Source organism: Panulirus ornatus, chromosome 3, assembly GCF_036320965.1.
Source record: "Panulirus ornatus isolate Po-2019 chromosome 3, ASM3632096v1, whole genome shotgun sequence".
In the NCBI taxonomy this organism is placed as follows: Eukaryota; Metazoa; Arthropoda; class Malacostraca; order Decapoda; family Palinuridae; genus Panulirus; species Panulirus ornatus.
The window spans coordinates 14148296-14173309 of NC_092226.1; the positions used below are offsets into that span (position 1 = coordinate 14148296).

At 40.1% G+C, this 25014-nt stretch overlaps 1 protein-coding gene across 4 annotated transcripts in view; it reads right to left on the bottom strand.

Moving 5' to 3' along the window:
- Nucleotides 1–25014, bottom strand: part of cpx (synaptic transmission protein complexin) — a 472286-nt gene that overhangs the window by 74994 nt on the left and 372278 nt on the right. For 3 of the 4 annotated variants that reach the window (XM_071684301.1, XM_071684325.1, XM_071684310.1), the window contains exon 5: nucleotides 5951–6004. In XM_071684301.1, the coding sequence (XP_071540402.1) occupies nucleotides 5951–6004 (54 nt within the window). Of the gene's footprint in view, nucleotides 1–5785; nucleotides 5810–5950; nucleotides 6005–25014 lie in introns of all 4 variants that reach the window. The other variant, XM_071684318.1, reaches the window with a different exon arrangement.

The window sequence follows — 25014 nt, forward strand, 5'->3', positions numbered from 1 at the left end:
ATCTCTCCTACTTACATACGTATACTTATGTATCTCTCGCTTTTTAAACCAGGTATTCCCAATCACCAGTCCTTTTTCAGCACATAAATCTACAAGCTCTTCACCATTTCCATTTACAACACTGAACACCCCATGTATACCAATTATTCCCTCAACTGCCACATTACTCACCTTTGCATTCAAATCACCCATCACTATAACCTGGTCTTGTGCATCAAAACCACTAACACACTCGTTCAGCTGCTCCCAAAACACTTGCCTCTCATGATCTTTCTTCTCATGCCCAGTTTTACCCATATTAATCGAGAATTTACTTTCTTCCATTCTATCACATACTCCCATACTTCACATACTTCAGAAAAGAAGAGTGAATGTTGGGGTGAAGACGGTGGTGAGAGTAAGTGAGCTTGGGAAGGAGACCTGTGTGAGGAAGTACCAGGAGAGACTGAGTACAGAATGGAAAAAGGTGAGAACAATGGAAGTAAGGGGAGTGGGGGAAGAATGGGATGTATTTAGGGAATCAGTGATGGATTGCGCAAAAGATGCTTGTGGCATGAGAAGAGTGAGAGGTGGGTTGATTAGAAAGGGTAGTGAGTGGTGGGATGAAGAAGCAAGATTATTAGTGAAAGAGAAGAGAGAGGCATTTGGACGATTTTTGCAGGGAAAAAATGTAATTGAGTGGGAGATGTATAAAAGAAAGAGACAGGAGGTCAAGAGAAAGGTGCAAGAGGTGAAAAAAAGGGCAAATGAGAGTTGGGGTGAGAGAGTATCATTAAATTTTAGGGAGAATAAAAAGATGTTCTGGAAGGAGGTAAATAAAGTGCGTAAGACAAGGGAGCAAATGGGAACTTCAGTGAAGGGCGCAAATGGGGAGGTGATAACAAGTAGTGGTGATGTGAGGAGATGGAGTGAGTATTTTGAAGGTTTGTTGAATGTGTTTGATGATAGAGTGGCAGATATAGGGTGTTTTGGTCGAGGTGGTGTGCAAAGTGAGAGGGTTAGGGAAAATGATTTGGTAAACAGAGAAGAGGTAGTAAAAGCTTTGCGGAAGATGAAAGAAGGCAAGGCAGCAGGTTTGGATGGTATTGCAGTGGAATTTATTAAAAAAGGGGTGACGGTATTATTGACTGGTTGGTAAGGTTATTTAATGTATGTATGACTCATGGTGAGGTGCCTGAGGATTGGCGGAATGCGTGCATAGTGCCATTGTACAAAGGCAAAGGGGATAAGAGTGAGTGCTCAAATTACAGAGGTATAAGTTTGTTGAGTATTCCTGGTAAATTATATGGGAGGGTATTGATTGAGAGGGTGAAGGCATGTACAGAGCATCAGATTGGGGAAGAGCAGTGTGGTTTCAGAAGTGGCAGAGGATGTGTGGATCAGGTGTTTGCTTTGAAGAATGTATGTGAGAAATACTTAGAAAAGAAAATGGATTTGAATGTAGCATTTATGGATCTGGAGAAGGCATATGATAGAGTTGATAGAGATGCTCTGTGGAAGGTATTAAGAATATATGGTGTGGGAGGAAAGTTGTTAGAAGCAGCGAAAAGTTTTTATCGAGGATGTAAGGCATGTGTACGTGTAGGAAGAGAGGAAAGTGATTGGTTCTCAGTGAATGTAGGTTTGCGGCAGGGTTGTGTGATGTCTCCATGGTTGTTTAATTTGTTTATGGATGGGGTTGTTAGGGAGGTAAATGCAAGAGTTTTGGAAAGAGGGGCAAGTATGAAGTCTGTTGGGGATGAGAGAGCTTGGGAAGTGAGTCAGTTGTTGTTCGCTGATGATACAGCGCTGGTGGCTGATTCATGTGAGAAACTGCAGAAGCTGGTGACTGAGTTTGGTAAAGTGTGTGGAAGAAGAAAGTTAAGAGTAAATGTGAATAAGAGCAAGGTTATTAGGTACAGTAGGGTTGAGGGTCAAGTCAATTGGGAGGTGAGTTTGAATGGAGAAAAACTGGAGGAAGTGAAGTGTTTTAGATATCTGGGAGTGGATCTGGCAGCGGATGGAACCATGGAAGCGGAAGTGGATCATAGGGTGGGGGAGGGGGTGAAAATTCTGGGGGCCTTGAAGAATGTGTGGAAGTCGAGAACATTATCTTGGAAAGCAAAAATGGGTATGTTTGAAGGAATAGTGGTTCCAACAATGTTGTATGGTTGCGAGGCGTGGGCTATGGATAGAGTTGTGCGCAGGAGGATGGATGTGCTGGAAATGAGATGTTTGAGGACAATGTGTGGTGTGAGGTGGTTTGATCGAGTGAGTAACGTAAGGGTAAGAGAGATGTGTGGAAATAAAAAGAGCGTGGTTGAGAGAGCAGAAGAGGGTGTTTTGAAGTGGTTTGGGCACATGGAGAGGATGAGTGAGGAAAGATTGACCAAGAGGATATATGTGTCGGAGGTGGAGGGAGCAAGGAGAAGAGGGAGACCAAATTGGAGGTGGAAAGATGGAGTGAAAAAGATTTTGTGTGATCGGGGCCTGAACATGCAGGAGGGTGAAAGGAGGGCAAGGAATAGAGTGAATTGGAGCGATGTGGTATACCGGGGTTGACGTGCTGTCAGTGGATTGAATCAAGGCATGTGAAGCGTCTGGGGTAAACCGTGGAAAGCTGTGTAGGTATGTATATTTGCGTGTGTGGACGTATGTATATACATGTGTATGGGGGGGGGGTTGGGCCATTTCTTTCGTCTGTTTCCTTGCGCTACCTCGCAAACGCAGGAGACAGCGACAAAGTATAAAAAAAAAAAAAAAAAAAAAAAAAAAAAATATATATATATATATATATATATATATATATATATATATATATATATATATATATATATTTTTTTTTTATGCATATCTGTCATTTCCTGTGAGGTAGCATCATGAAACAGACGAAGAATGGCCCATCCTCTCATATACATATTTATATATAAACGCCCATACACCCATATATACATTTTTTTTTTTTTTCATACTATTCGCCATTTCCCGCGATAGTGAGGTAGCGTTAAGAACAGAGGACTGGGCCTTTGAGGGAATACCCTCACCTGGCCCCCTTCTCTGCTCCTTCCTTTGGAAAACTTTTCCTCCCATATATACATATGTATACATATACATAACAACATATATACACGTTGGCATAAACTTATATACACATGTATATATTCATACTTGCCTGCCTTCATCCATTCATGGCACTACCCTGCCCCATAGGAAACAGCATTGCTATCCCCTGCTTCAGCTAGGTAGCACCAGGAAAACAGACAAAAAGGCCACATTTGTTTACACTCAATCTCTAGCTGTCATGTGTACTGCACTGAAATCACATATTCATAAAACAGTTTCAATAGTTTCCTCTTCTTTTAACACTGTAATGATTTATATGTCATTCTATTCTTTCTGGCCATAAAATCCAATAAGTAATATAATGACAATAAAATCATGTCTTAAAATGGTTTAGCTATCACGCTGTAAACTGAATCTAATCTATAAAATCTGTAAAGGCATATTAGTAGCAATTATAATGAAATATTCAAAGTAACTACTTCAAAATTTTAAGATTTCATAATTTTGAAGGCGCTAGTGGCAAAAATGCAAAGCTTTTTCTTTCTATTATCTGTTCTAATATGGCTGTATCAAAACTATCTTTGATAGTTCAAAACTGATTTCAGTTCTTTACCTACATTCTCTTTACATAAAACTTATTAAATGTGACTCCCTAATATATTACCTAAAATCACTCTATGTACAATTCAGTAAAATATTCAAATGTTTATGAGCATTTACCTCTAACACTGAACAGAATACATCTGTAACACACCTCCAATATCAATGATATGCAATCTAGGATTCTCCATTTGTAATTCTCCAGTTTATTACTATACTCTGGATTATCTGACATTACTTTATAAGTCACGGTTCCATTCTCTTATACTGCTGCCTCTCGTTACAATAATTATCTATGATTAAAGAGGGATAACCTAGAAAACAGTGTGATAAGACCCTCTATGTCTAGTGTGAGCTTCTGACCCATGAAACAAGTTACTTTGCATTTCTTGTCTGAGAAACCACACATCTGAGCCTTTCTTCAGCCAAGATTGTCTTGGCTTTCCAGCATTCTTGCCATATGATCAAACTCTATATTGGAGTCTTACCCTACAGCACATCTGAGTTTGATGCCAATTGTTGTGGTCTGCTAATGCAAAACTGGGTTTTCCTCATTTTGTATTTTTGCCATGAAAAATTCTTGTTTCCTTATGTGGTGGTCTCTTACTATAAGATGGGCTCATAACACTGGAGATTTGCTAACTACTGAAACTAGATTCAACTCCAGTATGGCGTAATTTCAAATGACGATCTTTTCTTCTTACAATATACAGTACATGAAAATAACAAAGTTTTGTGATGACTACAGCAGTGCGTCACAAAGGAGACTGTGGAAGCATCAATCAATTACCAGGTACTGAAGAGGTATTAAACTGAACTACATTAACTGGGTGATAACAATAGTAATAATAATCTACGAATAAATAGTCTATAAGCTGAACTACAGTCAAAATAAAATCTATGGCAATGATGATAATTATAAGTAATAATAATTAATAATAAGCAAGCATGAAGCAAGCTATTCTAGAATATAATTAATCCAAAAATATGCTTTTAAATCTAAAGTGTTTACCAATCTATTTTAGCTGCACATAGCTTAGGTACTTTTAGAACATCTGACTGATTTAATAAAATATTCATGTATTATTTATGAGATTGTACTTCATTATAAGATTCCTTGTATTATGTAAAAGGAAATTAATATTTTACAATAATTAATATTGTACTTCGAAAATCCAGAAGCTGCTGATTTCTACGTGAAGATATTTCCTAATGAAATTCTGTTCTCAATATAAGAAAGTTAGTGAATTATCACTAAATGCTAAACATATACATATTTTGCTAAATTAATGAAAAAGAGGGTTGGGCAATATTTCTTGTTATATACTAGGTAAAAAAAAATCAAATTTAAGAGTAAGCTACTACTCAGTAATCTAAAATCAATTTAAAACATAAATTTTAGTGATTTTCTTTATATGATCAATTCTTTTTCATATTCTATATACTTTAGTACATAGAAAGAATAGTCTAGCAATATATCTCTGAAATTGATGACCAAATTTAAGAATGTACATAATGAATCATAAATATAAACAGAATCTGTGATATTTTTGAACTATATGATTGTATCTGGACCTACCACAGTCTTGGGCACAGAAAAGGATGTAGATCCTGCAAGTATCGCAAACTTTTACCATTTGATGAGTAAGAAGAAATAGTCAACCTAATGGCTTTTATCAATTATTTGATCACACTACCTTATGCTGATCATATACTTAAATATATATATATATATATATATATATATATATATATATATATATATATATATATATATATATGCAGTGGATCCATCAAAGGCTTTGGCAAGTATTTAAGCACTGTGCATCGCATTATCACATATAAGTGCTTAAATTAACTTCTGATATCATATAAACTATCACAACCATTAAAAGCTTTTCTATTATACATACTACATACATAAGGTTATATATATATATATATATATATATATATATATATATATATATATATATATATATATATATATATATATATATCCCTATGTATATGACCTTCTTGACAGGTACCTACAAAACAATCTATTTCCATTTCTTTTAAAGCCAAATTACTTAAGATAGTTTACAGGAAATTAAACTTTCAACTTTTCAGTTCCTCTAACTTTACTCTACAAGTGACTCACCATCCGTTGCTGAGGACACTTTCTCTAACAAAATGACAAAAAGAAAAATGATGAGTTTCTCACATATGATCAAAATTTTTCAGGTCAGAATATTTGTGAATATTGGCAACACAAGGAAATACAGTATTAGCAGTAAGATCATGAGAGGTCAAAGTTTTAACTCACCTTCTATCTGCTGTTTCACCTCATTGATTTGTGTTTCTATGGTGTTTTTCAACTCTGTAATGGAGGAAAACAAGTTATATTATAATCACATGCCCGGAAATCCGTCTAATTTTATTGGCTACGATATTTATTTTCATTGACATTTATTTTTCCTTTTTTTTCTTTCTTTTAGAGTACTAAAAGTTGATGATAAATATTATCAATCTTATTAAACTTAAGAGGTTTGTTTATGTTTCTCTCTAAGTTTTTCAATAAAGAATATTATAATTTTCTTTAATTTTCTTTAAACAGACCATCTGTTATCAAAGTTAATTTTAAAAAATCGTTTATTTACAGGTTTATGTAAACTGGCTAAATAAACAAATCATACTTAACATGCAGTTTAAAGTTCATGCAAAAATTTATTGATACAAGATAACAGTATAAAGAAAGCCATGGATTGGAGAAAGTGGAATTAATGGGGCATCACAGGCATCTTGTATACTCTGGCAGCTTGAGGAGAAACTCACCTTGTGGCACATGTGGATATAACAGACAAAATATTTTGCCTTTGTGAAAGAGAAGCACCTGAGAGGAGGCTCTGTTGAAGGGAAAACTCTTGAATTACAGGATATATATATATATATATATATATATATATATATATATATATATATATATATATATATATATATATATATATATATCTGTAAAGGCTGGATATTGTGCCTTAGCTTTTATTTTGGAAGGGAGAGAACAGGAAGGCTTGGTATCTGGCCTGGGGATGGGGACTGGATGTGTAGGCAGAAGGTGGAAATAGAGATTGAGTGTCAGGCATTAGGGAGACAGACAAGGAGAGGAGTGAAGCAAGGGGTGTTATGAGAGGCGTTGGTTATGATGGTGGCACTGGTGAAGGGTTGCGATGGTGGTGGAAGGGTTACATCACTGCTGATGTAGGTTAGGTTGAAGACAGGCAGCGGCAGCAGGGTTTTATTTTTAGTTTATAGCAGTGTTGGTGGTTGCAGCAGAGGATGAAGTTGGTGGTGGTGGTTGCAGTAGAGGATGGAGTTGGTGGTGGTGTTAAATTTACCAGTAACAGTGTTTGTGGTGGTTGTTGTCAGGAATGAGCTGGTAGTAGTGGGGATTTGGAACCGACTGTGGGAGAGGGAGGGGGACATGTTATGGCAACAGGTGCTATTGGTGTGTCATGAAGAGAAGAGGGTGAGTGAAAACATGAGAGGCCCTTCAAGACATCTAGAATCTCAATTGTATGTTTCTGACTCACAAGCACAATGAAAAACCAAGCCCTTGGCTCCCTGGCCATTCATTTGTCAGCTGAAGCACTGTAATGTCAGCGCCATGAAGGAAATGACACCAGTTGATTTCTGGTTCACTGGACTCTTATATCATGATAATATGGATCTGGGTCACAAACTCTTTCACACCTTTGCTGGTCCCTTGGTATTTCTCTTCTTTTTGGTCACTGTCGCTCAGTCTATGTCTAACTTTTTTGCCATCTTTCTCTCTTAATTTGAAATTTGTTTTCCTTTTATTTAAGAAATGTCATGTGAAGCTCTCAACAGTCAAAAGCTGAAACAAATTCAAAAAACAAAAAGAAAGAAAGGAAGAATAATGAAGGAAGCAACTCAGGTCAAATCACAGAGTAAAATGTTGAGTCAAGATAACACAGCTGACAACTAGGTTCCTCAATCCTAGTGTCTACCCTCCCCTGCAAGGGAAAAAGGAGCCTTTCAGCAGGAAATCATATAGCTTTGCTTGAACATCCCTACAGTGAAGTCTTCTACATTTGCGATCCTGCAGTATGTTTTTCTCCACTACAACAAGATTGGTGCTGTGTATTCAGAACACAGGAAATGGCACTCTAGAAAACATTACATGTTTTTGTGGGGCTACTTTTATTATGGATCACTTCTCCGACAAATATGGTTGAATGCCCCTTAAACATAAGAACTATGAGAGGAGCAGGCAAACATCCGTTACTAAAACTAAAAAGAAATACCAAACAAACTTTATACACATGGCAGGATGAGCTGAGAGGTAGAGTCACATTTCAGACTGTGAAAACCCTGAAAACTGGGGTGGATTTCTTCCTGTTGAATCATATTATCCATAGATTTCTGGAATGAGCAGTCAGGTTTATTTGAAGATACTGCCTTACAAGGAAAAAAGGATAATGTAAAGAAATATATATGTGTAAACACAAAAGCATTAAAAAACATACACCCACACACCTGAATGAGGAAACTGTGAATGCAAATAGCATACATTAGCTTAAAATGTTGTATGACAGTAGAGGAAATTTTAGAAATGACAATTTGTGTGTGGAAAACTCCCTCCTCATACAATTCAGAGAGGTAATTCCACAATGAAAATGAACACACCCACACACACACACACATGGGCCTCCATAGTATAGTGGTTAGTGTTGGTGACCATGAATAATCATGGGCCTGCCTAGGGTGCAATGTTGGCTTGCAGCTAAATCCAAATGTTCATCTCTCCCTCAGAGTTGGTCGATAAAAGGGTGCCTGTTTTAGGCTGGAGAGTAAGTGTGTGCGTATATACATATACAGTAAAGACATGGTTAAGAGACAGCAAAATGAATATAAAACCCTTACTTTTCATTACATTAATCATAATCACACACAAACAAACAGTGGAAGTAGTGCGTAAATCCCAGCATTAATTTTTCTACTTTCAAGTCAGGGAAGATCTCAACATTGTAATGACCTGATCACTCAGTCTAAAATTTACATCTAGTCAAGTGGCTGGCTAGTAGCTGTCTGGGTGTTACAAGTACCTCTATCTAGTAACTCTATAAAAATGCAATTATACTGGGCAAAAGTACATACTATAAAAGACTGCATGAGAGTTACGTCTTCAGAATTGTCAAGGAACCATTGTATTGCTGGGATACACATGTAAAATAGGGAACATGAATAACCATTAACAGCTGACTGGGGTGTAATTACATGAACTTTCATAATCATGTTTGTTGAGATGAAACAGAACAAAGATCTATTTGGATACTACCTGCAGGCATGGAATACCCAAACTGTCATGTTTTAAGTAGAGTGTGTGTGTATGTGTAACTACTTGTTTACAATAACCTATTTGGACTGCATGGGGATGGAGTTTTACACTCATAGGGCCACATCCCTTGAACAATCTCTACTATCATATGACTGCTCAAACTTATGAATGATGTCTGCATTAACCAGGTCTTTGGTCATTCTATTCAATTCATCCACTTTTTTTATTTTGCTAACTGAGATGATATGGGCAAGTGTATGCCTTAATCAAGGCCATTTCATTAACAATACATAAATAAATATACACACACACACACTTACACATATATATTTTTTTATTTATCATTCATCATACTTAATCACTGTTTCCCACATCAGGGAGGTAGCACCAGGAAACAGATAAAGAATTGCCCTACAACTCTTATACGCATAAATATACATAAACGCTCACAAAAGCACATATACATATCGTCATATACATACATATACACAGACATATATATGTATACATATGTACTTATTTATACATGCTTGCCTTCATCCATTCCTGGAGCTACCCCACCCCACAAGAAACAGCAATGCTACCCCCTGCTTCAGCAAGGTAGCGCAAGGTAGTCGTTTACAATCAGTCTTTATTTGTCATGTATAATGCTCCGAAACCACATCCCCCTATCCACATCCAGGTCCCACAGACCTTTCCAAGGTTTACCCCCAAACATCTCACATGCCCTGGTTCAGTCCACTGACAACATGCTGACTCCGGCATACCACATCGTTCCAATTCACTCTATTCCTTGCACACCTCTCACCCTCCTGTATGTTCTGGCCCTGCTCGCTCAAAATCTTTTCTCCATCCTTCCACCTCCAGTCTGGTCTCCTGCTTCTCCTTGTTCCCTCCATCTCTGACACATATATCCTCTTTGTCAATCTTTCCTCACTCATTCTCTCGATGTGTCCAAACCATTTCAACACACCCTCTTCTGCTCTCTCAACCATACTCTTTTCATTTCCACACATCTCTCTTACCCTTACATTACTTACTCGATCAAGCCAGCTCACATCACATATTGTCCTCAAACATTTCATTTCCAAAACATCTACCCTCCTCTGTACAACCCTACCTATAGCCCATGCCTCACAACCACTCAACATAGTTGGAACTACTATTTCTTCAAATATACCTGTTTTTGTTCTGTGAGATAACCTTCTCTCCTTCCACTCATTCATCATCGCTCCCAGAACCTTCGCCCCCTCCCCCACCCTGTGACTCACTTCCGTTTCCATGGTTCCATACTCTGCTAAGTCCACTCCCAGACATCTAAAAGACTTCACTTCCTCCAATTTTTCTTCATTCAAACTTACATCCCACTTAACTTGTCCCTCAACTCTACTGAACCAGGTAACCTTGCTCTTATTCACATTTACTCTCAACTTTCTCCTTTCACAAACTTTTCCAAAGTCAGTCACCTACCTCTACAGTTTCTCATAAGAATCATTCACAGGAGCTGTATCATTGATGAACAACAACTGACACTTTCCAGCCGCTCTCATCCACAACAGACTGCATACTCGCCCCTCTCTCCAAAACTCTTACATTTACCTCCCTAACCGCCCCATCGATAAACAACTTAACCATGGGGACTTCACACAAACCGACATTCATCGGGAACCAATCACTTTCCTCTCTTCCTACTCATACACATGCCTTACATCCTTGGTAAAAACTTTTCACTGCTTCTAGCAACTTACCTCCCACATCATATACTCTTAAAACCTTCCACAAAGCATCTCTATCATCCCTATCATATGCCTTATCCAGATCCATAAATGCTAAATACAAATCCATCATTTATTTCTAAGTATTTCTCACATACATTCTTCAAAGCAAACACCTGATCCACACATCCTCTACCACTTCTGAAACCACACTGCTCTTCCCCAATCTGATGCTCTGTACATGCCTTCACCCTCTCGATCAATACCCTCCCATATAAGTTCCCAGGAATACTCAACAAACTAATGCCTCTGTAGTTTGAACACTCACCTTAATCTACTTTGCCTTTGTACAATGGTACTATGCATGCATTCCGCCAATCCTCAGGCACTTCAACATGGTCCATAGTACACAGAGTATCCTTACCAACCAATCAACAACACAGTCACCCCCTTTTTTAATAAATTCCACTGCAATACCATCCAAACCTGCAGCCTTGCCAGCTTTCATCTTCTGCAAAGCTTTCATTACCTCTTCTCTCTTCACTAAACCAGGTTCTCCCTTACCCTTTCACTTTGTACACCAACCCAACCAAAATACCCTATACCTGCCACTCTATCATCAAACACATCCAACAAACCTTCAAAAAAAATCACTCCATCTCCTTACTTCATTGATATTCTCCCACCCCAACTCTCATTTGCCCTCTTTTTCAACTCTTGTACCTCTCTCTTGACCTCCTGTTGCTTTCTTTTATACATCTCCCAGTCATTTGCACTACTTCCCTGCAAATATCATCCAAATGCTTCTCTTTTTTCTTTCACTAACAATCTTTCTTCTTCATCCCACCACTCACTACCCTATCTAATCTGCCCACCTCCCACCTTTCTCATACCACATGCATCTTTTGTGCATGCCATCACTGCTTCTCTAAACACATCCCATTCCTCACCTACTCCCCTCAAATCATTTATCTCACCTTTTGCCATTTTACACTCGATCTCTCCTGATACTTCCTCACATAAGTCTCCTTTCCAATCTCACTTACTCTCACTACTCTGTTCTCCCCAAAATTCTGTCTTCTTTTCTGAAAGCCTCTACAATTCTTCGCCTCCACAAGATAGTGATCAGACATCCCTCCAGCTGCCCCTCTCAGCACATTAACATCCAAAAGTTTCTCTTTTACATTCCTATCAATTCACACATAGTCCAATAATGCCCTCTGACCATCTCTCCTACTCACATATGTACACTTATGTATATCTCTCTTTTTAAACCAGGTATTCCCAATCACCTGTCTTTTCTCAGCACACAAATCTACAAGCTCTTCACCAGTTCCATTCACAACACTGAACACCCCATGTACACCAATTATACCCTGAACTGCCACATTAATCACTTTTGCATTCAAATCACCCATCTTGTGCATCAAAGATGTTAACACACTCACTCAGCTGCTCCCAAAACACTTGCCTCTCATGATCTTTCTTCTCATGACCATGTGCATAGGCACCAATAATCACCCATCTCTCTCCAGCCACTTTCACTTTTATGCACCTCAATCTAGAGTTTACTTTCTTACACTCTGTCACATACTCCCACAACTCCTGCTTCAGGAGTAGTGCTACTTGTTCATTTTCTCTTGTCCTCTCACCAACCTAACTTTACTCCCAAGACATTCCCAAACCACTCTTCCCCTTTACCCTTGAGCTTCATTTTACTCAGAGCCAAAACATCCAGGTTCCTTTCCTCAAACATACTACCTATCTCTCCTTTTTTCTCATCTTGGTTACATTCACACACATTTAGATACTTCGAGGAGGATGAGCACTCCCCGCATTACTCCTCCTTCTGTTTCCCCTTTTAGAAAGTTAAATATATTCTAAATATATATATTTTTTTCATACAAATTCGCCATTTACCGCATTAGCAAGGAGTGTTAACAATAGAGGACTGAGCCTTAGAGGGAAAATCCTCACTTGGCTCCCTTCTCTGTTCCTTCTTTTGGAAAATTCAAAACTGGAGGGAGGATTTCCAGCCCCCCATTCCCTCCCCTTTTAGTCGCCTTTCACGACATGCAGGAAATACATGGGAAGTAGTCTTTTTCCCCTATCCTAGAGATGGTATTGCAGTGGAATTTATTAAAAAAGGGGGTGACTGTATTGTTGACTGGTTGGTAAGGTTATTTAATGTATGTATGACTCATGGTGAGGTGCCTGAGGATTGGCGGAATGCGTGCATAGTGCCATTGTACAAAGGCAAAGGGGATAAGAGTGAGTGCTCAAATTTCAGAGGTATAAGTTTGTTGAGTATTCCTGGTAAATTATATGGGAGGGTATTGATTGAGAGGGTGAAGGCATGTACAGAGCATCAGATTGGGGAAAAGCAGTGTGGTTTCAGAAGTGGTAGAGGATGTGTGGATCAGGTGTTTGCTTTGAAGAATGTATGTGAGAAATACTTAGAAAAGCAAATGGATTTGTATGTAGCATTTATGGATCTGGAGAAGGCATATGATAGAGTTGATAGAGATGCTCTGTGGAAGGTATTAAGAATATATGGTGTGGTGTGGGAGGCAAGTTGTTAGAAGCAGTGAAAAGTTTTTATCGAGGATGTAAGGCATGTGTACGTGTAGGAAGAGAGGAAAGTGATTGGTTCTCAGTGAATGTAGGTTTGCGGCAGGGGTGTGTGATGTCTCCATGGTTGTTTAATTTCTTTATGGATGGGGTTGTTAGGGAGGTGAATGCAAGAGTTTTGGAAAGAGGGGCAAGTATGAAGTCTGTTGGGGATGAGAGAGCTTGGGAAGTGAGTCAGTTGCTGTTCGCTGATGATACAGCGCTGGTGGCTGATTCATGTGAGAAACTGCAGAAGCTGGTGATTGAGTTTGGTAAAGTGTGTGGAAGAAGAAAGTTAAGAGTAAATGTGAATAAGAGCAAGGTTATTAGGTACAGTAGGGTTGAGGGTCAAGTCAATTGGGAGGTGAGTTTGAATGGAGAAAAACTGGAGGAAGTGAAGTGTTTTAGATATCTGGGAGTGGATCTGGCAGTGGATGGAACCATGGAAGCAGAAGTGGATCATAGGGTGGGGGAGGGGGCGAAAATTCTGGGAGCCTTGAAGAATGTGTGGAAGTCGAGAACATTATCTCGGAAAGCAAAAATGGGTATGTTTGAAGGAATAGTGGTTCCAACAATGTTGTATGGTTGCGAGGCGTGGGCTATGGATAGAGTTGTGCGCAGGAGGATGGATGTGCTGGAAATGAGATGTTTGAGGACAATGTGTGGTGTGAGGTGGTTTGATCGAGTAAGTAACGTAAGGGTAAGAGAGATGTGTGGAAATAAAAAGAGCGTGGTTGAGAGAGCAGAAGAGGGTGTTTTGAAATGGTTTGGGCACATGGAGAGAATGAGTGAGGAAAGATTGACCAAGAGGAAATATGTGTCGCAGGTGGAGGGAACGAGGAGAAGAGGGAGACCAAATTGGAGGTGGAAAGATGGAGTGAAAAAGATTTTGTGTGATCGGGGCCTGAACATGCAGGAGGGTGAAAGGAGGGCAAGGAATAGAGTGAATTGGAGCGATGTGGTATACCGGGGTTGACGTGCTGTCAGTGGATTGAATCAAGGCATGTGAAGCGTCTGGGGTAAACCATGGAAAGCTGTGTAGGTATGTATATTTGCGTGTGTGGACGTATGTATATACATGTGTATGGGGGTGGGTTGGGCCATTTCTTTTGTCTGTTTCCTTGCGCTACCTCGCAAACACGGGAGACAGCGACAAAGTATAATAAAAAAATATATAAAAATAAATATATATATATATATATATATATATATATTTATTTATTTATTTATTTTTTTTTTTTTTAACTATTTGCCATTTCCCGCATTAGCGAGGTAGCGTTAAGAACAGAGGACTGGGTCTTTTTTGGAATATCCTCATCTGGCCCCACTCTGTTCCTTCTTTTGGAAAATTAAAAAAAGACGAGAGGGGAGGATTTCCAGCCCCCCCGCTCCCTCCCCTTTTAGTCGCCTCCTACGACACGCAGGGAATACGTGGGAAGTATTCTTAATCCCCTATCCCCAGGGATAAATAAATATATATATATATATAATATATATATATATATATATATATATATATATATATATATATATATATATATATATATATATATTTTTTTTTTTTTTTTTTCTTTGTCGCTGTCTCCCATGTTTGTGAGGTAGCGCAAGGAAACAGACGAAAGAAATGGCCCAACCCATCCCCATACACATGTATATGCATACGTCCACACACACAAAATATACATGCCTACACAGCTTTCCATGGTTAACCCCAGACGCTTCACATGCCCCGATTCAATCCACTGACAGCACGTCAACCCCGGTATACCACATCGCTCCAATTCACTCAATTCCTTGCCCTCCTTTCACCCTCCTGCATGTTCAGGCCCCGATCACACAAAATCTTTTTCACTCCATCTTTCCACCTCCAATTTGGTCTCCCTCTTCTCCTCGTTCCCTCCACCTCCGACACATATATCCTCTTTGTCAATCTTTCCTCACTCATTCTCTCGATGTGTCCAAACCATTTCAACACACCCTCTTCTGCTCTCTCAACCATACTCTTTTCATTTCCACACATCTCTCTTACCCTTGCATTACTTACTCGATCAAGCCAGCTCACACCACATATTGTCCTCAAACATTTCATTTCCAAAACATCTACCCTCCTCTGTACAACCCTACCTATAGCCCATGCCTCACAACCACTCAACATAGTTGGAACTACTATTTCTTCAAATATACCTATTTTTGTTCTGTGAGATAACCTTCTCTCCTTCCACTCATTCATCATCGCTCCCAGAACCTTCGCCCCCTCCCCCACCCTGTGACTCACTTCCGTTTCCATGGTTCCATACTCTGCTAAGTCCACTCCCAGACATCTAAAAGACTTCACTTCCTCCAATTTTTCTTCATTCAAACTTACATCCCACTTAACTTGTCCCTCAACTCTATTGAACCTAGTAACCTTGCTCTTATTCACATTTACTCTCAACTTTCTCCTTTCACAAACTTTTCCAAAGTCAGTCACCTACCTCTACAGTTTCTCATAAGAATCATTCACAGGAGCTGTATCATTGATGAACAACAACTGACACTTTCCAGCTGCTCTCATCCACAACAGACTGCATACTCGCCCCTCTCTCCAAAACTCTTACATTTACCTCCCTAACCGCCCCATCAATAAACAACTTAACCATGGGGACTTCACACAAACCGACATTCATCGGGAACCAATCACTTTCCTCTCTTCCTACTCATACACATGCCTTACATCCTTGGTAAAAACTTTTCACTGCTTCTAGCAACTTACCTCCCACATCATATACTCTTAAAACCTTCCACAAAGCATCTCTATCATCCCTATCATATGCCTTATCCAGATCCATCAATGCTAAATACAAATCCATCATTTATTTCTAAGTATTTCTCACATACATTCTTCAAAGCAAACACCTGATCCACACATCCTCTACCACTTCTGAAACCACACTGCTCTTCCCCAATCTGATGCTCTGTACATGCCTTCACCCTCTCAATCAATACCCTCCCATATAAGTTCCCAGGAATACTCAACAAACTAATGCCTCTGTAGTTTGAACACTCACCTTAATCTGCTTTGCCTTTGTACAATGGTACTATGCATGCATTCCGCCAATCCTCAGGCACTTCAACATGGTCCATAGTACACCGAGTATCCTTACCAACCAATCAACAACACAGTCACCCCCTTTTTTAATAAATTCCACTGCAATACCATCCAAACCTGCAGCCTTGCCAGCTTTCATCTTCTGCAAAGCTTTCATTACCTCTTCTCTCTTCACTAAACCAGGTTCTCCCTTACCCTTTCACTTTGTACACCAACCCAACCAAAATACCCTATACCTGCCACTCTATCATCAAACACATCCAACAAACCTTCAAAAAAAATCACTCCATCTCCTTACTTTATCACTATCTGATATTACTTCCCCCATTGCCTCCTTCACCGATGTTTCCATTTATTCTCTTGTCTCATGCATGTTATTTACCTCCTTCCAAAACATCTTTTTATTCTCCCTAAAGTTTAATGATATTCTCCCACCCCAACTCTCATTTGCCCTCTTTTTCAACTCTTGTACCTCTCTCTTGACCTCCTGTTGCTTTCTTTTATACATCTCCCAGTCATTTGCACTACTTCCCTGCAAATATCATCCAAATGCTTCTCTTTTTTCTTTCACTAACAATCTTTCTTCTTCATCCCACCACTCACTACCCTATCTAATCTGCCCACCTCCCACCTTTCTCATACCACATGCATCTTTTGTGCATGCCATCACTGCTTCTCTAAACACATCCCATTCCTCACCTACTCCCCTCAAATCATTTATCTCACCTTTTGCCATTTTACACTCGATCTCTCCTGATACTTCCTCACATAAGTCTCCTTTCCAATCTCACTTACTCTCACTACTCTGTTCTCCCCAAAATTCTGTCTTCTTTTCTGAAAGCCTCTACAATTCTTCGCCTCCACAAGATAGTGATCAGACATCCCTCCAGCTGCCCCTCTCAGCACATTAACATCCAAAAGTTTCTCTTTTACATTCCTATCAATTTACACATAGTCCAATAATGCCCTCTGACCATCTCTCCTACTCACATATGTACACTTATGTATATCTCTCTTTTTAAACCAGGTATTCCCAATCACCTGTCTTTTTTCAGCACACAAATCTACTAGCTCTTCACCAGTTCCATTCACAACACTGAACACCCCATGTACACCAATTATACCCTGAACTGCCACATTAACCACTTTTGCATTCAAATCACCCATCTTGTGCATCAAAGATGTTAACACACTCACTCAGCTGCTCCCAAAACACTTGCCTCTCATGATCTTTCTTCTCATGACCATGTGCATAGGCACCAATAATCACCCATCTCTCTCCAGCCACTTTCACTTTTATGCACCTCAATCTAGAGTTTACTTTCTTACACTCTGTCACATACTCCCACAACTCCTGCTTCAGGAGTAGTGCTACTTGTTCATTTTCTCTTGTCCTCTCACCAACCTGACTTTACTCCCAAGACATTCCCAAACCACTCTTCCCCTTTACCCTTGAGCTTCATTTTACTCAGAGCCAAAACATCCAGGTTCCTTTCCTCAAACATACTACCTATCTCTCCTTTTTTCTCATCTTGGTTACATTCACACACATTTAGATACTTCGAGGAGGATGAGCACTCCCCGCATTACTCCTCCTTCTGTTTCCCCTTTTAGAAAGTTAAATATATTCTAAATATATATATTTTTTTCATACAAATTCGCCATTTACCGCATTAGCAAGGAGTGTTAACAATAGAGGACTGAGCCTTAGAGGGAAAATCCTCACTTGGCTCCCTTCTCTGTTCCTTCTTTTGGAAAATTCAAAACTGGAGGGAGGATTTCCAGCCCCCCATTCCCTCCCCTTTTAGTCGCCTTTCACGACATGCAGGAAATACATGGGAAGTAGTCTTTTTCCCCTATCCTAGAGATGGTATTGCAGTGGAATTTATTAAAAAAGGGGGTGACTGTATTGTTGACTGGTTGGTAAGGTTATTTAATGTATGTATGACTCACGGTGAGGTGCCTGAGGATTGGCGGAATGCGTGCATAGTGCCATTGTACAAAGGCAAAGGGGATAAGAGTGAGTGCTCAAATTTCAGAGGTATAAGTTTGTTGAGTATTCCTGGTAAATTATATGGGAGGGTATTGATTGAGAGGGTGAAGGCATGTACAGAGCATCAGATTGGGGAAGAGCAGTGTGGTTTCAGAAGTGGTAGAGGATGTGTGGATCAGGTGTTTGCTTTGAAGAATGTATGTGAGAAATACTTAGAAAAGCAAATGGATTTGTATGTAGCATTTATGGATCTGGAGAAGGCATATGATAGAGTTGATAGAGATGCTCTGTGGAAGGTACTAAGAATATATGGTGTGGGAGGCAAGTTGTTAGAAGCAGTGAAAAGTTTTTATCGAGGATGTAAGGCATGTGTACGTGTAGGAAGAGAGGAAAGTGATTGGTTCTCAGTGAATGTAAGTTTGCGGCAGGGGTGTGTGATGTCTCCATGGTTGTTTAATTTGTTTATGGATGGGGTTATTAGGGAGGTGAATGCAAGAGTTTTGGAAAGAGGGGCAAGTATGAAGTCTGTTGTGGATGAGAGAGCTTGGGAAGTGAGTCAGTTGTTGTTCGCTGATGATACAGCGCTGGTGGCTGATTCATGTGAGAAACTGCAGAAGCTGGTGACTGAGTTTGGTAAAGTGTGTGGAAGAAGAAAGTTAAGAGTAAATGTGAATAAGAGCAAGGTTATTAGGTACAGTAGGGTTGAGGGTCAAGTCAATTGGGAGGTGAGTTTGAATGGAGAAAAACTGGAGGAAGTGAAGTGTTTTAGATATCTGGGAGTGGATCTGGCAGCGGATGGAACCATGGAAGAGGAAGTGGATCATAGGGTGGGGGAGGGGGCAAAAATTCTGGGGGCCTTGAAGAATGTGTGGAAGTCGAGAACATTATCTCGGAAAGTAAAAATGGGTATGTTTGAAGGAATAGTGGTTCCAACAATGTTGTATGGTTGCGAGGCGTGGGCTATGGATAGAGTTGTGCGCAGGAGGATGGATGTGCTGGAAATGAGATGTTTGAGGACAATGTGTGGTGTGAGGTGGTTTGATCGAGTGAGTAACGTAAGGGTAAGAGAGATGTGTGGAAATAAAAAGAGCGTGGTTGAGAGAGCAGAAGAGGGTGTTTTGAAGTGGTTTGGGCACATGGAGAGAATGAGTGAGGAAAGATTGACCAAGAGGAAATATGTGTCGCAGGTGGAGGGAACGAGGAGAAGAGGGAGACCAAATTGGAGGTGGAAAGATGGAGTGAAAAAGATTTTGTGTGATCGGGGCCTGAACATGCAGGAGGGTGAAAGGAGGGCAAGGAATAGAGTGAATTGGAGCGATGTGGTATACCGGGGTTGACGTGCTGTCAGTGGATTGAATCAAGGCATGTGAAGCGTCTGGGGTAAACCATGGAAAGCTGTGTAGGTATGTATATTTGCATGTGTGGACGTATGTATATACATGTGTATGGGGGTGGGTTGGGCCATTTCTTTCGTCTGTTTCCTTGCGCTACCTCGCAAACGCAGGAGACAGCGACAAAGTATAATAAAAAAATATATAAAATAAATATATATATATATATATATATATATATATATATATATATATATATATATATATTTATTTATTTATTTATTTTTTTTTTTTAACTATTTGCCATTTCCCGCATTAGCGAGGTAGCGTTAAGAACAGAGGACTGGGTCTTTTTTGGAATATCCTCATCTGGCCCCACTCTGTTCCTTCTTTTGGAAAATTAAAAAAAAACAAGAGGGGAGGATTTCCAGCCCCCCCGCTCCCTCCCCTTTTAGTCGCCTCCTACGACACGCAGGGAATACGTGGGAAGTATTCTTAATCCCCTATCCCCAGGGATAAATAAATATATATATATATATATATATATATATATATATATATATATATATATATATATATATATATATATATATATATTTTTTTTTTTTTTTTTTTTGCTTTGTCGCTGTCTCCCGCGTTTGAGAGGTAGCGCAAGGAAACAGACGAAAGAAATGGCCCAACCCACCCCCATACACATGTATATGCATACGTCCACACACAAAATATACATGCCTACACAGCTTTCCATGGTTAACCCCAGACGCTTCACATGCCCCGATTCAATCCACTGACAGCACGTCAACCCCGGTATACCACATCGCTCCAATTCACTCTATTCCTTGCCCTCCTTTCACCCTCCTGCATGTTCAGGCCCCGATCACACAAAATCTTTTTCACTCCATCTTTCCACCTCCAATTTGGTCTCCCTCTTCTCCTCGTTCCCTCCACCTCCGACACATATATCCTCTTGGTCAATCTTTCCTCACTCATTCTCTCCATGTGCCCAAACCATTTCAAAACACCCTCTTCTGCTCTCTCAACTACGCTCTTTTTATTTCCACACATCTCTCTTACCCTTACGTTACTTACTCGATCAAACCACCTCACACCACACATTGTCCTCAAACATCTCATTTCCAGCACATCCATCCTCCTGCGCACAACTCTATCCATAGCCCACGCCTCGCAACCATACAACATTGTTGGAACCACTATTCCTTCAAACATACTCATTTTTGCTTTCCGAGATAATGTTCTCGACTTCCACACATTCTTCAAGGCTCCCAGAATTTTCGCCCCCTCCCCCACCCTATGATCCACTTCCGCTTCCATGGTTCCATCCGCTGCCAGATCCACTCCCAGATATCTAAAACACTTCACTTCCTCCAGTTTTTCTCCATTCAAACTCACCTCCCAATTGACTTGACCCTCAACCCTACTGTACCTAATAACCTTGCTCTTATTCACATTTACTCTTAACTTTCTTCTTTCACACACTTACCAAACTCAGTCACCAGCTTCTGCAGTTTCTCACATGAATCAGCCACCAGCGCTGTATCATCAGCGAACAACAACTGACCCACTTCCCAAGCTCTCTCATCCCCAACAGACTTCATACTTGCCCCTCTTTCCAAAACTCTTGCATTCACCTCCCTAACAACCCCATCCATAAACAAATTAAACAACCATGGAGACATCACACACCCCTGCCGCAAACCTACATTCACTGAAAACCAATCACTTTCCTCTCTTCCTACACGTACACATGCCTTACATCCTCGATAAAAACTTTTCACTGCTTCTAACAACTTGCCTCCCACACCATATATATATATATATATATATATATATACAAATATGTTTTTTTTATACCATTCGCCATTTCCTGCATTAGCGAGGTAGCATTAAGAACAGAGGACTGAGCCTTTGAAGTAATATCCTCACTTGGTCCCCTTCTCTGTTCCTTCTTTTGGAAAATCAAAAGCGAAAAGGGGGGATTTCCAGCCCCCTGCTCCCTCCCCTTTTAGTTGCCTTCTACAACACACAGGGAAAATGTGGGAAGTATTCTTTCTCCCCTATCCCATGGAATAATATATACTTATATTTTATTATGCTTAGTTGCTGTCTCTCACGTTAGCAAGGCAGTGCAAGGAAACAGACAAAAGAATGGCCTAACCCACCCACATACACATGTCTATATACAAATGCCCACACATGCACATATACGTACCTATACATCTCAACGTATACATACATATACATACACAGACATACACATATATACACATGTACACATCCATACTTGCTGCCTTCATCCATTCCCGTCGCCACCCTGCCACACATGAAATGGCACCCCCCCCTCCCACTGCGTGCGCGTGTGAGGTAGTGTTAGGAAAAGACAGCAAAGGCAACATTCATTCATATTCAGTCTCTAGCTGTCATGTGTAATGGACTGAAATCACAGCTCCGTTTCCACATCCAGGTCCTACAAAACTTTCCATGGTTTACCCCAGGCGCTTCACATGCCCTGGTTCAATCCACTGACAGCAGGTCAACCCCAGTATACTACATTGTTCCAATTCACTCTATTCCTTGCATGCTGATGATACAGTATGGTGGCAGATTCGAGTGAGAAACTGCTGAAGTGTGTGACTGAATTTGGAAAAGTGTGTGAAAGGAGGCAGTTGAGAGTAAATGAGAATAAAACTAAGGTTACTAAGTTTAGCCGAACTGAGGGGCATGTTTGTTGGGGTGGGAGTCTGAATGGAGAAAAATTACAGAAAGTGAAAAGTTTTAAATACCTGGGAGCGGACATGGCAGAGAGTGCAACTCTGGAAGCAGAATGAACCCCACAGGGTGGGTGAGAGGGTGAAGGTTCTGGGAGAGCTGAAGAATGTGTGGAAAGAGAGATCATTATCTGGAAGGGCAAAAATGGGTATGTCTGAAGATGTAGTAGTCCCAAAAATATTACATGGGGGTGAAGCAAGGACAATAGATAAGGCTGTGTGGAATACCGTAAATGTGTTGGAAATGAAATGTTTGAGGACAATATGTTGCATGAGATGGTTTGATGAAAGAACAAGACAGAGGTGAGGTAATAAAAAGCATGTGGATGAGAAAGCTGAAGAAGGTATGCTGAAAAAATTCAAACATATTGACAGAAGACGCAAGGAAAAGTTGACAAACAGGACATATGTGTCAGAGGTGGAGGGAACAAGGATAAGGAGAGAAAGTACTTCCCATGTATTCCCTGTGTGTGTCACAGAAGGTGACTAAAAGGGGTGGGAACCAGTTGCTGGAAATCCTCCCCTCTAGTTTCTACTTTTCCAAAAGGAACAGAGAATTGGGCCAAGTGAGGACTTTTCACTCTAAGTCTCAGTCCTCTGTTCTTGACACTACCTTGCTGATGCAGGAAATGGCAAATAAGTATGAAAAATATATATATCCATTGGGTAGGAGAGGAAGAATTCTACCTCTGTATTCCCTGTTTCTCCGTGTGTTGTAGAAGGCAATTAAAGGAGGTGGCGGAAAGGAACTAGGAATCCCCCCCCCCCATCTTGTATTCTAATTCCTAAATCCTCCTGGATTTTCACTTCACTCATGACCTTTGAATCATTTGCAAACATTTTCAAGTCAGCATCCATTTGTTCTCTTTCCGAGATAATGCTCTATCTACTGAAGGGTTTCTACTTATTCCTGCCAGTGATCCAATGCTTTTTGGCAGACCAGATACTATCTATCCATCCTTCACTTTTGTCTCAGACAGCTCACCCTCCAGTATAAGAGGTCTGTTACACACAACCTCCTTTCCTTAAAATTGTGCTGTTTCTCACTTAGAAAATTTTTCTTTTGAAGAAAGTCGTTCACTTGCTTTCTAATAATCTTTCCCAGAATCTTACACGCCACACTCATTCATGAGACCAGTCAACATATATCTTTAAGTGCTTTGACCTTTTCCTCTAACTGATCATCTAGAAAAGACCCATCAGAGTTTATTTGCTTTTTTAATGGCTTTAACATATTTCCTCTGATTTTGTACCTCCTGAATCCCCTCCATCAAACTGAATTTTTGTTCTTATTCAAAATCTATATTTCCCAGATATCTGAGTTCCTCTCTCCCTTCATTATCCTTGAAATATTTCCTTGCTTATTTTCAACTCCTGCGGTAGTTGTGCTACGCTGTGATCTTGCTCCTTATCATTTTTCCATAAAATCCCTAGACATTTGTATTCTGGTATCTAAATCTCCTCTTTGCAGACGTGGCTGCTCTTGTTACATTCCTGTAATGAAGTCTATACCAGATTTTCCCTTGGCTCAAGCAACGCTAAAGGTCTTAAACTATCCCCCACACTGATGAACTTACTAGCACAAAAAAAGCCTCAAACATCAGGATAATTTAGACCTTTGGCTGATACTGAGTGCTGCCTTTTTGATTACTCTAAAACTTTACTCTTGTGTTGTGTGTATCTGTTGCCTGGGGTAGGAAGGATCTGTGAAGCCAAGTTTTCACTCCCCCATCTCATACCCATCCAGTTAAGTAAAAAAAAAAGTAGGGGTTTGGGACATTATGTGTCATCTACCATGTGGAGGAAAGTAGAAGGGGATTAGTGGGATAGTGAGGGTGAATCTTGCATAAATACCAATTCATAGGGTATGGGGAGGGAGTGACACTTTCAGAGGGTCTCATCACTTATCAGCAATTTGTAATTACCGATTTATAAAGTATGGGGAGGGAGTTCTATATTCGTGGTGCCCCATCTCTTGAACAGTCTTTATCATACGCGTTTTTAAACATTTGTATGCTGTCAGCATTGGCAGCATCCTCTTTTGGTTTAACACTCTTGTTGCCCCAACTCTTATTTTTGCATATATGTACTGTCTTTCTCCCATGTGTGTGTATACATACACACACCCTAGCCTACGCCAGGTATCAATTAATCGACCAACCATGAGGGAAGGATGAACAACTGGGTTTGCTTTAAGGTCACTTGCCATGCCCACTGTGAAAACACACAGGAAGGTAAGTATGTAACATGTGTGGAGGGGAGTTTGAGTATCTGTGATGGCTGCAGAGTCTGTAGTTGTAGGCTTTAACACAAACAAATGTGGCCATGCGGGTTGGTACTGCCAAAACCTGGGACCCTCCACTGTGGCCCAGCCTAGTCCTTGGAGGCCCTAAGGTGTGGTCAGCCCTAATCTCAAGGGCTGTAGCTAATCTAAGTCTGTAAGATTGGGCCAGCCATAGTCCGCCAGGGTCTAGTTAGCTCTGGGCCCCACAAAACGTGACTAGCATG